Here is a 13,144-nt window from a genome sequence, read left to right on the forward strand (position 1 = left end):
AAGAACTACAATACCCATGACTGGAGTAGAATGGGCAAAATGTGAGAGCATCCATACAACTTGTACAGTTCAGCGGAGGATTTAACTCTGTACCTGTTTGCAGAGCTGTGGTAGTTACGAATATGACGGAGGGGACGTAAGTAACTAACTTTATGTGAAGTTTATCTTCTCAAAGTCAATTGTGCGTTGCATTTTTACTCAAAAATAAGTTTTCTGCTCCAGCAAATGAGTTGTTCGGTGAAATGATCAATAACTCTAAAGAAAGTTTGCTGGTTGACATGTTAAGGTTTAATTTCTTGATTAAAAAAAATAATAAGCTAGGTTGTTGTTTGTCTTTAGAGCATTATTTTGAATAATTAATTAGCATAATAATCTAAACGTGAGTAAAATAAAGTAAATAACACTTTTTAATTTTAAAATGTGCATTAAACACTCAAGTTTCATTTCCATTCAAAGTATGCCTTATGTCAAATACAACCGTTTCTCTCATAGAAAAAATCAATTAGCCTACTAAGCATATAAAGAAGTTTAAAGACTTCATGTTTTCAGGGAGGTAAAGACAGCTTGTAGTCGTAGTTTGTCCAGCAGATGGCGCAAGCTTCATAGTTAACACAACTGAACAGACGATTTGAACTTTAGTTGGCTTAAAATTAGTAGAAAAATGTTTATTATTCCTCAATAAAATCATCTGTTTGGAAAACCAGCTTTCTAATACTCTGTCTCATTTTTGGTTCAAAATTAATGCAGAGAATATGATTATATTAAGCTTAAAACCTTCAAATATTGTCTGCTGAATAATAAACCACTGTTCTTTCCCCATGTAAAATCAACATTAATTTCCATCTCAAAATCCCCACATGGGCCTTTCTTTGTTTTGTTTTTTTCACCTTGCAGGCATTTACGGAGAAGAGGAGGGCCATACAGGACGGATCCAGCCACAGACCTGAGCCGCTGGAGGCTGACTAACGTGGAGGGTAGGCAGACCTGGCGCTATGTGGAGGATCAGGAGGCTGCAGATAGAGAGCAGACAATGCTGGAGGCACACTGCTTAGGCCTGGACACTGTAAGCTGCCGTTCATTACAGATGAACCCACAACTGAGTTTTTAAAAACGTAGCCGTTGTTAAAGCCTAACCATTCATATAAATAACCTCTATCTTCCACACAGGGTAAGTTTGTGTCTGGCTCCCCAGCAGCTGACACAGCTGTTGAAGCAGCTCTGAAGGGTATGAATTTCTACAGCCACCTTCAAGCTGAGGACGGTCACTGGGCTGGAGACTACGGAGGACCTCTTTTTCTCCTCCCAGGTAAAGTCTTTGTTTTGTATTCTCCTTGTAGACACCAAAAACCTGCCTTGCATGCTGGCTGCCCTGCTATTTTCTCATAAAAATAGCCCAATTCAACAGCTCTCACTAATTGTTATTGTGAATGTTCTTCCTTCACCATACGGACATTTGTGCTTTAGGTCTCCTGATTACATGCCATGTTGCAAAGATCCCTCTAGCTGAGGCTTGGAAGAAAGAGATGGTGAGATACCTGCGCTCTGTTCAACTTCCAGATGGAGGCTGGGGTCTGTAAGTTAACAAAACACTTTGCTCATCTTTGAATATGTGACTATAGTACTGGACAAAACTGTAATGACATACAGTTGCCTGTGGGAGTATACAGAATTGATTGATTGTTTTGTTTGTTTTCTCTAGACATATTGAGGACAAGTCTACTGTCTTCGGCACAGCACTGAGTTACACCTCTTTAAGGATCTTGGGAGTCAAACCTGATGATCCAGATATGATCCGTGCCAGGAACAACTTACACAGCAAAGGTTTGCTGCTGACCCTTGATGCAATCTCTGTTATTCTAAAATCTGCAACCAGTGTAACATGCATGGCAAAATCTCAGATTACTGATCAATTTAATACATGATACTAAACCCTTTTGAATTCAAACATTTTATTTTATGTGCACTTTTTAACCACTGTATTATTAATAAAGATATGGGAGATTCATGCATTAAGAAGAAAAATATGATAGTTATTCATGGTAGTGACTTCAAAACAAAGCAGTGTGACTGTCATCATTTACAGGCGGTGCTGTGGGGATTCCCTCATGGGGTAAATTCTGGTTGGCTATTTTGAATGTCTACAGCTGGGAGGGGATGAACACACTGCTACCAGAGATGTGGTAAGTCTCCCTAACAGCACGTCATGCTACAGTTCTTTACATTTTTAGAGTTAACCTTAAATCTCTTTGATCTGTTCTAGGCTGTTCCCGACATGGATGCCAGCTCATCCCTCCACCCTGTGGTGTCACTGTCGCCAGGTCTACCTTCCCATGAGCTACTGTTATGCTGTCAGACTGGCTGCAGATGAGGACGACCTTGTCCTCAGCCTCAGACAGGTGCTGAACTCATTTTGTACCACAAGGGGGCGCTACAGTCAGTATGCTGAGTCAATAATGAGTTCTAGTATATGTCACAGAGCAGAGGGATGTTGCTTGTGTTATTCTGAAGGCATTGCAATGTTTACCCCTATAAAATACCTTAACATTTTTTTAATCAAGCATTTGTATACTTAATTTAATCAACTCATGACTACTGTGTTGTTTTTCAGGAGCTTTATGTCCAGGACTATGCCACCATTAACTGGCCCTGTCAGAGGAACAATGTGGCAGCATGTGACCTGTACACACCTCACAGCACTCTGCTCACAGTTGCCTACAGTAAGTAGGAATGGCTCATTTGGTACGCTGATGAGAAAACCCATACAGTTATATTACTGTGATTCATTGTTTTTCAAAAGCCATTTCCACCATAGTGATGAAACAGACATTTTCACAACTCAACCACATGCACAGAAGTGACAAAAAGAGACTGGGGGAAACCCCTGGAAACTGACTGATTTTGATGCAATAATGACAAGATGTTTATTTCCTTCAAAGTCATTTTATGAATCATTCCCTGAGCCTGTGACTGTGTTCCTGTTTCCCTGCAGTGGTGTTGAATGTTTATGAAGCCCACCACAGCACAACACTGAGAGAGCGGGCAGTCAAAGAGCTGTATGAGCACATCCAGGCTGATGACCGCTTCACTAAATGTATCAGCATTGGACCGGTAATCAACACAGATAAAAATATTAAAACTCAACCCTTTTTATCAATGGCATTGTTTTCAAATAATTCTGAACAAAACAAAACGAGAATGTGAGAAGATGAAGTAAGTGTTTTCCTTCTTAGATCTCCAAGACTATCAACATGCTGGTTCGCTGGTACGTGGATGGTCCCACTTCTTCAGTCTTTCTGGAGCATGTGTCCAGGATCCCAGATTACCTCTGGTTAGTCAGACAACAAAATGCGTCTCTGATCATAACTAAGTCTTTTTTGTGAAAAGCTGTTATGTTATACAACATATGACAATGAAATGTCTTTATTCTACTAAATCCTGAAAGTTAGATGCACAACTGAACTTGTTTGTGTGTTCCAGGTTAGGATTAGACGGCATGAAAATGCAGGTGAGCTTTCCAGTTAAAACAGATAAAGCATCCTGATGTTGTACCCAAAAATTCAACAAAATTAATCAAGACATTTATGTGATGACTACAATTAATAAATAAATAAATAAATGACAACTCACTTTACCAAACTCATGCTAACATTTTATCCTCACATAATAAATTGTAACAGCTTTAAAAAAAAAAAAACGTCAGTCCCCAACAAAGAGTTTTTTTACCTGTTTATTTTTTTCCACAGGGTACTAATGGATCTCAGCTCTGGGATACTTGCTTTGCTGTTCAGGCTTTCCTTGAGGTACTTCAAATAAAGCTCTTTGCTTTTTTTTATTATTATTTTTTTTTTAACAGTATCAAAACGTTTTACTGCTGCATAAGCACACTTGAAATTGGGGACTAGTTCAACCAGATCTAAATGAGGAAAACATGTATAGATGTAAAGCTGGGTGTTGCAGAGCTTTCGACTGGAGGAATTGCTGGTTATGATGACATGTTTGTCATCACATTCAGGCAGGAGCCCAGGATAACCCCAGACTAGCCAAGTGCCTCCACAGTGCCCACGACTTCCTCAGAATAACACAGGTACCACCAAAATCTCAGCAAATTTTGCTTTTCTTACAACAAAATGTTTGTTTACATTTGTTTCTTACTGGATACTCTCAGAGTTGCTAAGATCAGAAAATTCACATTTGTCCGATTCTTACAGATACCAGAGAACCCTCCAGAGTATCAAAAGTACTACAGACAGATGAACAAGGTAAAACTAAGACTGATAACAGCTGTGTGAATTATTGTTGAGGCCTCTAAATATGTCCCTCAACCAGTTATAGATAAGAATCCTCTTTTTATTCTAACTGTGTCAGGGAGGATTCCCCTTCAGTACACGTGACTGTGGCTGGATTGTCGCCGACTGCACAGCAGAGGGCCTGAAGTCAGTGATGCTGCTGCAGGAACTCTGTCCCTCTATAAGCCAGCAAGTCGCCTCAGATTGCCTCTTTGATGCTGTCAATGTGGTGAGTGAGAATGGATGAAAGTAAGACACAAAAAAAACAAAAAAAAAAACAAATTGACATGAGAGCCAAAACAACAGAGCAACAATGAATCTACCATCTACATACTGCTCTGCTTTCAGTTTGTCTGTGTCCTTGCAAATATGCTTCTCTATTCAACGGCATTGCAGCTGCTATATTATTATACCATGTTTCTTTCTTTTGCAGCTACTGAGCATGAGAAACCCTGATGGTGGATTTGCAACGTATGAAACCAAGAGAGGAGGAAAACTCCTGGAACTCCTTAACCCTTCTGAGGTGTTCGGTATGCCTGTTACCAGCGCTGCATGTCAACACCATGTTTATGCACAACCTCTGAAGACATTCTAATTGATTGAAAACTTTTTTGTAAGGAGACTGGATAGTGCAGATAGAGATATTTTGATCCCAAGGATGACAATTAATCAAAAGCTATGATACAGAAATGTCACCGTAAAATGTTTCCTTAAAAAAAATGCATCTTGCAAGTTAGTGCCTGATCCCTGAGTCTGTCAGAGGACTTCACTGTCAGGGCTGTCAGTGTTGCTCAACAAAAAGGGAAACAAGGGGTTAAATATGAACATACTAATGTGTCTCATATGAACTTTTAATTTTTCCATTTCTCCATATGTTGCAATTGAATGACCTTATTCAGTATGGAAGTGCAGAGGGTCTTACATAATTTTGTTTCTCGGTTAAAAAGAGGATTTACCATGTGTTGTGAAATCTTAACCTTTTTTATTTCTACAACTTATGCACAAAAACAGGTGACATCATGATAGATTATACCTATGTGGAGTGTACGTCAGCAACAATGCAGGCACTGAGGCACTTTCAGAAAGTCTACCCTGGTCACCGAGCTGAGGAGATAAGGTACAATATGCACACGTGAACATGTAGATGTTGTTTTCAGATAAACTAAAATGAACAACACAGTCGGATATGCTATAATTGAAGGATAAGCTAAATGTTATCTGATGATTTCTTCTTTTCTTTGCCAGCTCCACATTGAGAGAAGGACTGGAGTACTGCAGGAGGGTGCAGAGGCCTGATGGATCCTGGGAAGGGTAGGATTGCACTATTTTTCTATTTGATTTTCTGCAAATGACTGTATGTGAAGATGGCCAACACGCTTCCTTCTGTTGTTCAAAAGCAAACCCTGTGTCCCCTTCAACCACTGTATTGACTTCCCACCCCACCCTTCCAACCAACCAAAACCCAGATATTAATGACCACTAAGGTGGATCAGTTCCTGTGTCAGTTTAGAGCAGACCCATATGAAAATAAAAGGAGCACCAGAATGACTTCTCTTTTAGGAAGCTGGCGTGTCAACCGTCTCCTGGTATATTCTTTGCGTTTTACCTGACAGCAGGTTATACCTCCTAAAATGAAATCCCTTATGCACAGGTCCTGGGGAGTGTGCTTTACATATGGAATCTGGTTTGGCCTGGAAGCTTTTGCTTGTATGGGCCACGTCTACAAAGATGAGTAAGTGTTGTTGAGCCACACATGGCCTCCATTAACTCTCCGCTCACACAGTGAATGACACAGTGTTTTTTTTGAACCAGGGATGTGTGTGTGGAGGTTAAGAAAGCATGTCAGTTTCTGCTGGACCGGCAGATGCCAGATGGAGGCTGGGGCGAGGACTTTGAGTCATGTGAGCAGCGGCAATACATCCAGAGCAGCACAGCCCAAATCCACAACACCTGTTGGGCTCTGTTAGGCCTCATGGCTGCCAGGTGATATGACAAAATATCGCAGTGATATTTAGTATCATATGAGAAATGGTTGAACAGTGTCATTGCTGTACTAAGTAGTAATAAAATGTTTTATTTTTCTACCTCAGGCATCCAGACAGACAGGCCATCGAGCAAGGAGTGCAAATGCTCATTGAAAAGCAGCTGCCCAATGGAGATTGGCCTCAGGTGAATTTCTGCTTATTTTAATGACACCTTCCAAACTCTAGTTGTCGTATTTTGCCACTAAAATAAATCATAACATTGTAAGTAAGTCCATGAATGTAGTGTGAGCTTAATTTTATTTTTTTCGCCTTAGGAGAATATTGCTGGTGTGTTCAACAAGAGCTGTGCCATCAGCTACACCTCCTACAGAAACGTCTTCCCAGTGTGGACGCTTGGACGCTTTTCAAATCTGTACCCCAGCAGTCCGCTGGCCGGGAAGGTCAAGCTGTGAAGATCATTTTAAAGAGTTCATGGTTGATCATGACAGACATGAAGATGAAAAACATTATTGCACACAATACTACGGACAGATTTGGTGGGAAGTGTTTATTCCACGTGACTCAAGAAGTCTAGATTGAAAAAATTGCATTTCATTCTTTGAGAATATTTCCATGTTTACATTCCAGCGTCCATTAGAGCGCCTCCCTACAAATCTGTAGCAGCAATCTAACACACCCAGTTCATGTGCACTGTTTTTTAAGGGTAGAAAAGCATTCATGTTCACGTGGTCTTAATTTCACACCCCTTCTGTATGTTTACAGTCAGGATAAACAACGTTTCCATGGTTTTATTTTCACTGGATTAATCTTCAGTGAATGATGATAAAACAAGCTGGTTATTGTCCAGTGCTCAAAGAAGCTTAACTACGGTGTGCCAAAGGAGACAGAATGATGTGACTTAAAAAAAATATTTCAAGCTATGAGGATATTTTGAATAAAACACAAAGAAATGGGTACAACCATGCAGAAACTCATGAGGGATAATGAAAGTTGAGCTCAGTGAAAGTGATGTCAACCATCAAAAGAAAAGAGGAGAAAATGAAAATTAAAAAGGGCACCTGTTACAGCAGCTGCTGCTATTTCCTACATTTATTACAAACATCAACAGAAAGTCATTACTTTGTATATTTACACAACTTAATCTGAGAGGCTGAAAATAATAAAATCAATACTTAGAGTCAACTTCTTTATATCTGAGCTTTAATAAATCAACTTTTTCTTATGACACATAATGATGCAAATGTAGATAGCCAGTAATATCATGGACAACACTAAATAAAAAGCTGTCACACAGAAACATCATTGTGAAATGTCTCTTGGGAAAGAAAACATGCAAGTCACTGCCTGAGTGTATAAGAAGAGTTCACTGCCAGGACCGTCAGTCTTGCTCAAGCAGTGAATGTGTGGATGTGAAAAGGAAACAAGGAGTTAGAAATGAACATAAAGTTTGTGTCTCGTTTCAACATTCAGCAGCTTGAACACTTTTTCCATTACTCTCCATATGTTGCAATGTAATGACCTTTTTCGACCAAGAAGGGGAGAGTCTTACATAACTACTATTTCCATAGGTTTACCACAAATACAGTGGGATTCAATGACTTGATTCAAGAATTAAGCGTTATGAGAACATTTTTCCTTCCTCAAAATTTTGCAGCCTTTTTCATTGCTTGAAAACCACTTCAAAGTCCTCATAACTTTTGTTTTTAGCAGGAGCTAACTCTAAGGGGGGAATTCTTGGGTAATGTCATGAGTTAAAGAATTGTCTTTGAATTTCACCATCAGAAGGAACTCTTTTATTTAAAAGCTCTTCCATTACTGCCCCAAGCTTTTGCACAAAAACTTGCAAATGGCTTTTGTCCCACCCCGAGCATGCACAGAGACATCTCATGATGTTCTGACCTTTATCAGAGCGAAGACGCTGGCATTGCACACACATTTTTTTCTACTCCACCTCCCTCTGCTCTTGGCTGCATGTGTTGGTATTTGTTTTACTCTGGAAGAGTTGTAGCTGTTTTACTAGAATAACAGGAGAGAGTTAGTCAAAATCAGCTTCTTTTGCCTGTGAAATGTAAAATATGTTTAAATGAGCTAATTTTATAATGCTGGAGATAAAAATGTAAACTTTCAGGTTGTCAGAACTACATTTTGTCACAACTTACACTGCATTTAAAACTGTGTTTTTATTTTGAAATAATACCTCTATTATTGAGGTTGACTTTCCATTGTAGTAACGCTCTTTTGACCCCCTTGCTGTCTGAACAGGAATCCTTTTCAACAGACCTGGGGTGTACTTGTCAGGAATGTTTTTCTAAGGGTTTGATTGTAAAAAGATGAGTATGTCACTGTGACAGTGGATAAATATCAAGAGCGCTTCACTTGGTGTGTTTGTTTGTGTAGCGTTCAGGGGACAGGTGTAGGCAGGAGCAGTGGATGTTAGCAGAGATGAGATCCTGATAACACACACAAACTATGTAACTGGTTGAGCCAGTGCTCTTCTCTTTTTGTTCAGTCTGAGGAATGACCACACACTGATAAGGTTTAAAAACACCTCCCACGCATTTTCCACTGGAGGAGGATGTGTGTGTAGGGGGGAAATTCTCCTAACAACAACAGAAACAAGAAGTTGACTTAATTTCAAGGTCAAGATGTGTATGCATTCAAAACTTAAAGCCCTAAAAACTCTTGAGCATCGTCCAGTTGGTTTTATTTTTCACACTGACACCGAGACTCACACTGAAGGCACCAAACCTTCTAAGAACAGCGGTGCCCACACCTGGTTTTATCATGCAGGTTGATGTTAACATTCCCAGAGCGGTCAGTGTTGCCAAGTGACGCCTTTTAACAACTCTACAAAATCATCAAAATATCTGCAGAGAGAGTGAATGGTTGGTTGTGGAAATCAAAACCAGTGCAGGCATCAATCTTCAGCACTCCTGAGAAAACAGTCAACATTGAGCTGAGGAAGATGAGCTCCCTTTTATTAACTTCCAGACAGCCTCAGTGTGTCATATTTTGCTGTCACAGCTAAAACGTTGAGAGACAGTTCTAGCTCACATCAGAACTTAACAAACAAACAAATAAACAAACAAAAAAAACAGATCATATCAGAAGTCTTTCTGTACCCTTCATCCGTGAAAGTGTGACACCAGTCTGATTTTAAGATTGCAAGCAAGCAGGCTTGTCAAAAATGTTGTACAGGAGACAAATAACCTGAATTGTGCGCAGGACTTAACAATGAGATAGCAATAAGTGTATAAGGATGTATAAAGCAATAATACTTGCATGTTACTTTGAAATAACATGTTTGCAGTCCTCTCATTGTAGACATAGCTAAATGTATTGTCTGGTACAAATGGAGTCATTTCACCTTTCACCTCTTTGAATAAAGGTTTGTTGATGAGTGTACTGATGCTGTCTCTGGTGAGGTGTGGCTTTCGGTGCATCCTAGAAGTTTTGACATGAGACTAATACATGTTAATGCTCAGCTTGAGATTTAAATCCCTGAAGCCTTACTTTACGAACTCTTTAAAGACTTGACAATAAACTCTTAACCTCAAAGACCTGACTTCAGATGTTTAGCCCCAAGGATTTAGTTTTACCACATCCTTAAATCTTTTAAGATTGACTTGACACGTTCACAGAAACATATACATCTTGACTGACAAGTCAGCTGTAAGCTGCCACAGGGCTGGAATATTCAGATTTGAAATATCCAAACCTGGAGAGAGTCCGAATGCTTTTGATTTCTAGTCAACAACTCCCGGATTTCAATTTGGTATAGCCTTGAAAAAAGCTTGTGACTTGACATGGAGCTGTCCTTAAGGACTTCAACCAGAGCCACATTTGTTAAAACAGTATTGTGTTTATGTAAGTGAATATTAATGTAAGATGGTGAGCTAATTGAACTTTCAATTATCTTTATTTTCTACTTTTTAAAATTATTTTTCTCCTTATTTCACTGTTTAAGTGTGAAAATGAAGATGAGGTATTTGGATATGAGGTACAGATGAATCATCATGAGCACTAACATGCTTTAGAATTATTTGGGGTTATACATGACTGCATGTGCTTTTTATCATCATTATTCATTGTTTACTCTTCCCCTCACCTCTTCTACCCTCACTAAACAAAGGTTTGTTGACAAGCATGCTCATTCTTTCTCTACTGACCTGATTTTTTTTGTTGAGGTGTGGCCTCGCATAAAAGCAGCTGAAGGTAAAATCTGCATCTGTGGATCAGACAGTCAGGCTCACAGTAAGTTCACCTGCTGATGCTTTGAATCGCCTTAACTTTTAACAGAATTTAGATATAGACTTTACCTGAAAATGTATTTGTCACTTTTCTGATTGTTCAGTTCCTGGTACTTGCATCTGGTGTTTTTCTGCTTGAATCAAAAAGAATTGGTCTGGCTTTGGGGAAAAAACTCTCAAACTACTTAAAAACCCTGATTTAAATTGTGCTCTCTCTGTTGTGTATGATTTATTTTCTTCAATAATTTTGGCTTTTTATGTTTGAAAACATTTTGAAAATAAATTCTAAGAAATTTCCTGTTTATCTTATAACCCTTTTTTTTCAGATAATTGTTTTTCAAATTTCATAATCAGGTCTTAAGACAAACTGCAAGTCTAAATTGCTGAATTGAATGCACTCATGTTTCAAATTTTCTGCATTTCCTGCAACATGTTTTTCTTGTGTTGGCAGAAAAGACACAAAGCAAGACAACAATCTCTTTCTTTCTCCAGATCTGTTTTTTTTTTTTGTACAGGATTTTAAAGTTTAAAACCATTGTTGCTCACAACCATAAGTTGAATTATTTAATTTTGTTTTTGTTGTTGTTTGTTGTTTTCTATTTTTGGAGATTTTTTCTTCCCTTAATCTGACTGTTGCAGCTTTTCAATTTAATTTATGATTTTTTTATTTTATTTCAGGACCTGAGGTTTGAAATGCCTGGAGGAAGAGGTAAGTTAATGAAATCTTCTACATCCTCACCTCTTTCTTCAAAATGTATTTAATGTGCATTGCATACTTGACTTTCATATTCACACAGTTTTGTCTTGTTACAGGGAAGCATTGTCATAAAGGCCATGGTCATCGCCATGATCATGGACATGGTCATGGACATGGACATGGTTGTGGAGGTGGTGGTGGTGGTGGACATAGACATGGACACGGTCACGGTTGCGGCGCAGGACAAGGGTGTTGCCGTAAACGCAGGCACAAGCGTGGACACAAGCATCGCAAGTGCCACAAGAAGGGGAAGGAGTGTCATGGGGTGAGACTTCACAGTTCTATTTATCAAAGCAGAGAATCAGTTTAATTTTAACTCAGATGTGAAGGACTGAATGTTTGTGTGTTTCACCATGTACAGGTTACAGGCACAGCTTAAGATACAATATCCTTACTCTCTTGGTGAATTTGATTTTCAACAGAAAAAATAATCCCAACTCTCTTGTCTCTTTTGATTCTGTTTGTGCTGCAGTCATCCAGCAGCTCCTGTACCAGCAGCAGCAGCAGCAGCAGCAGCAGCGACTCTGATTAAATGAAGACTCCTGGAAATATCTGGAAACCTTTGCTCTTAAATCCTGCACATGTTAACACTCTTAGGCTTGCACAGACTGTATGGTAATGGAACAAACACGGGGAGTGTATTGATTTGATGTGACAGCTTCAGTTGTTAATTATTTGATAAGGAAGTCATCAAAGGTTGTTGGTGGGATCAGCTGTATTTGTCTGTTTACATCTTTGGTCCATACAATAAGCTGTGTTTCTCATCTTTCTTGTTTATTCTTTAATCTTAGACCAGGGCCTTGGACCAGGTCTAAGAGGTGGTGTGGGATGCATTTCTGTTTTAAATTTTTGTCTGACATGCACTGTGTTTCTGTAATGTGGAAGATGTTTTTGGTTCTACAAAAAAATAAAAATGTTCACCTTTGCATTGACTAGATTCCATTTACTTTTGCAGATTTTCTTGCTATTAGAAAAACATTCTAAAGTTGTTTATATCCTTCTTTCAACATTGAAATGAACAAGTTATAAAGAGTGGTGATAGAAAGAATCAAGTCTCATGTCTTATTATAGACATGACACAATGATTGACATCAAAATGATTTTGGGAAATTTCAAGTTGACTTTTCACAACACAAGGCTATATGGAGGCAGAATCATGTACAGTGTTTAATAAAATGCTGGATGACGACAAAATCTCAAGAGTGTGAACACACCTCAAAGAAAATCAATTGAGGTTCAGGTTCTGCCCCTGATGAAGCCATTGGATTATTTCTAATCTGAGGTGTGGCTTCTTAAACTTCAAGAAGCAGAACCAGTTGAGTGTTGTCTGTGTGGAGCTGCTCTTCAACACACGGTAAGCTCACTTCTCACTACGTGGACGGAATTAGTCTGTGTTTGGGTCTCTGTTAAGAGATTGGTTCTCTTTGCATATTTGCCTTTTGTTAACTGTTTATATACATTTTAGCACCTTGTTTTTCTCTGTTAGACGTTTCCCAGAGTCAAGAGGCTTTGTCTAGATATTTTGCGCATGATGCAATGCTGAACCTGTTGTGAAATCAAACAAAGAAAACTGTTTCCTCACAAGACTGACTGTGTCACTGATTTTTATTTAACAAATTTCCTTCATCATGTTGAGGAGGTTTCCGTGCATAAAAGCATTTTTTCTTCATTTCAGGCTTTGATTTGCAAATTCAAAATGTGGGGTCAAAATTCAGGTAAGTTACTGAGTGGCGAAGACTGGCTACTGTTTTCACTTCACGCTGACTGAAACCTTACAAAATGTATGATTATTAATTACTGAAATCAAGTAAATATAATTATAGATAAAAAGTTAAGTCGCGCCCTTTTGGTTTTTCCAGGAAACAA

General features: G+C 38.8%; 1 protein-coding gene across 1 annotated transcript; it reads left to right on the plus strand.

The window, feature by feature from the left end:
* The first annotated feature begins 44 nt into the window (after positions 1–44).
* lss (lanosterol synthase (2,3-oxidosqualene-lanosterol cyclase)) lies at positions 45–8,355 on the plus strand. The gene is made up of 22 exons (XM_074694858.1): positions 45–136; positions 895–1,063; positions 1,168–1,306; positions 1,465–1,573; positions 1,700–1,821; positions 2,084–2,180; positions 2,261–2,396; positions 2,609–2,717; positions 2,990–3,108; positions 3,231–3,328; positions 3,478–3,505; positions 3,744–3,800; positions 4,013–4,084; positions 4,209–4,259; positions 4,366–4,515; positions 4,720–4,816; positions 5,298–5,403; positions 5,532–5,597; positions 5,938–6,018; positions 6,099–6,269; positions 6,377–6,455; positions 6,586–8,355. Exons 1-22 carry the CDS (start codon positions 123–125, stop codon positions 6,721–6,723), a joined length of 2,208 nt encoding a protein of 735 aa, XP_074550959.1. The 5' UTR covers positions 45–122; the 3' UTR covers positions 6,724–8,355.
* Positions 8,356–13,144: the final 4,789 nt, after the last annotated feature.

The sequence above is a fragment of the Halichoeres trimaculatus genome, unplaced genomic scaffold, assembly GCF_033239565.1.
Source record: "Halichoeres trimaculatus isolate MK-OKI-2021-1 unplaced genomic scaffold, fHalTri1.1 fHalTri1_scaffold_19, whole genome shotgun sequence".
NCBI lineage: Eukaryota > Metazoa > Chordata > Actinopteri > Labriformes > Labridae > Halichoeres > Halichoeres trimaculatus.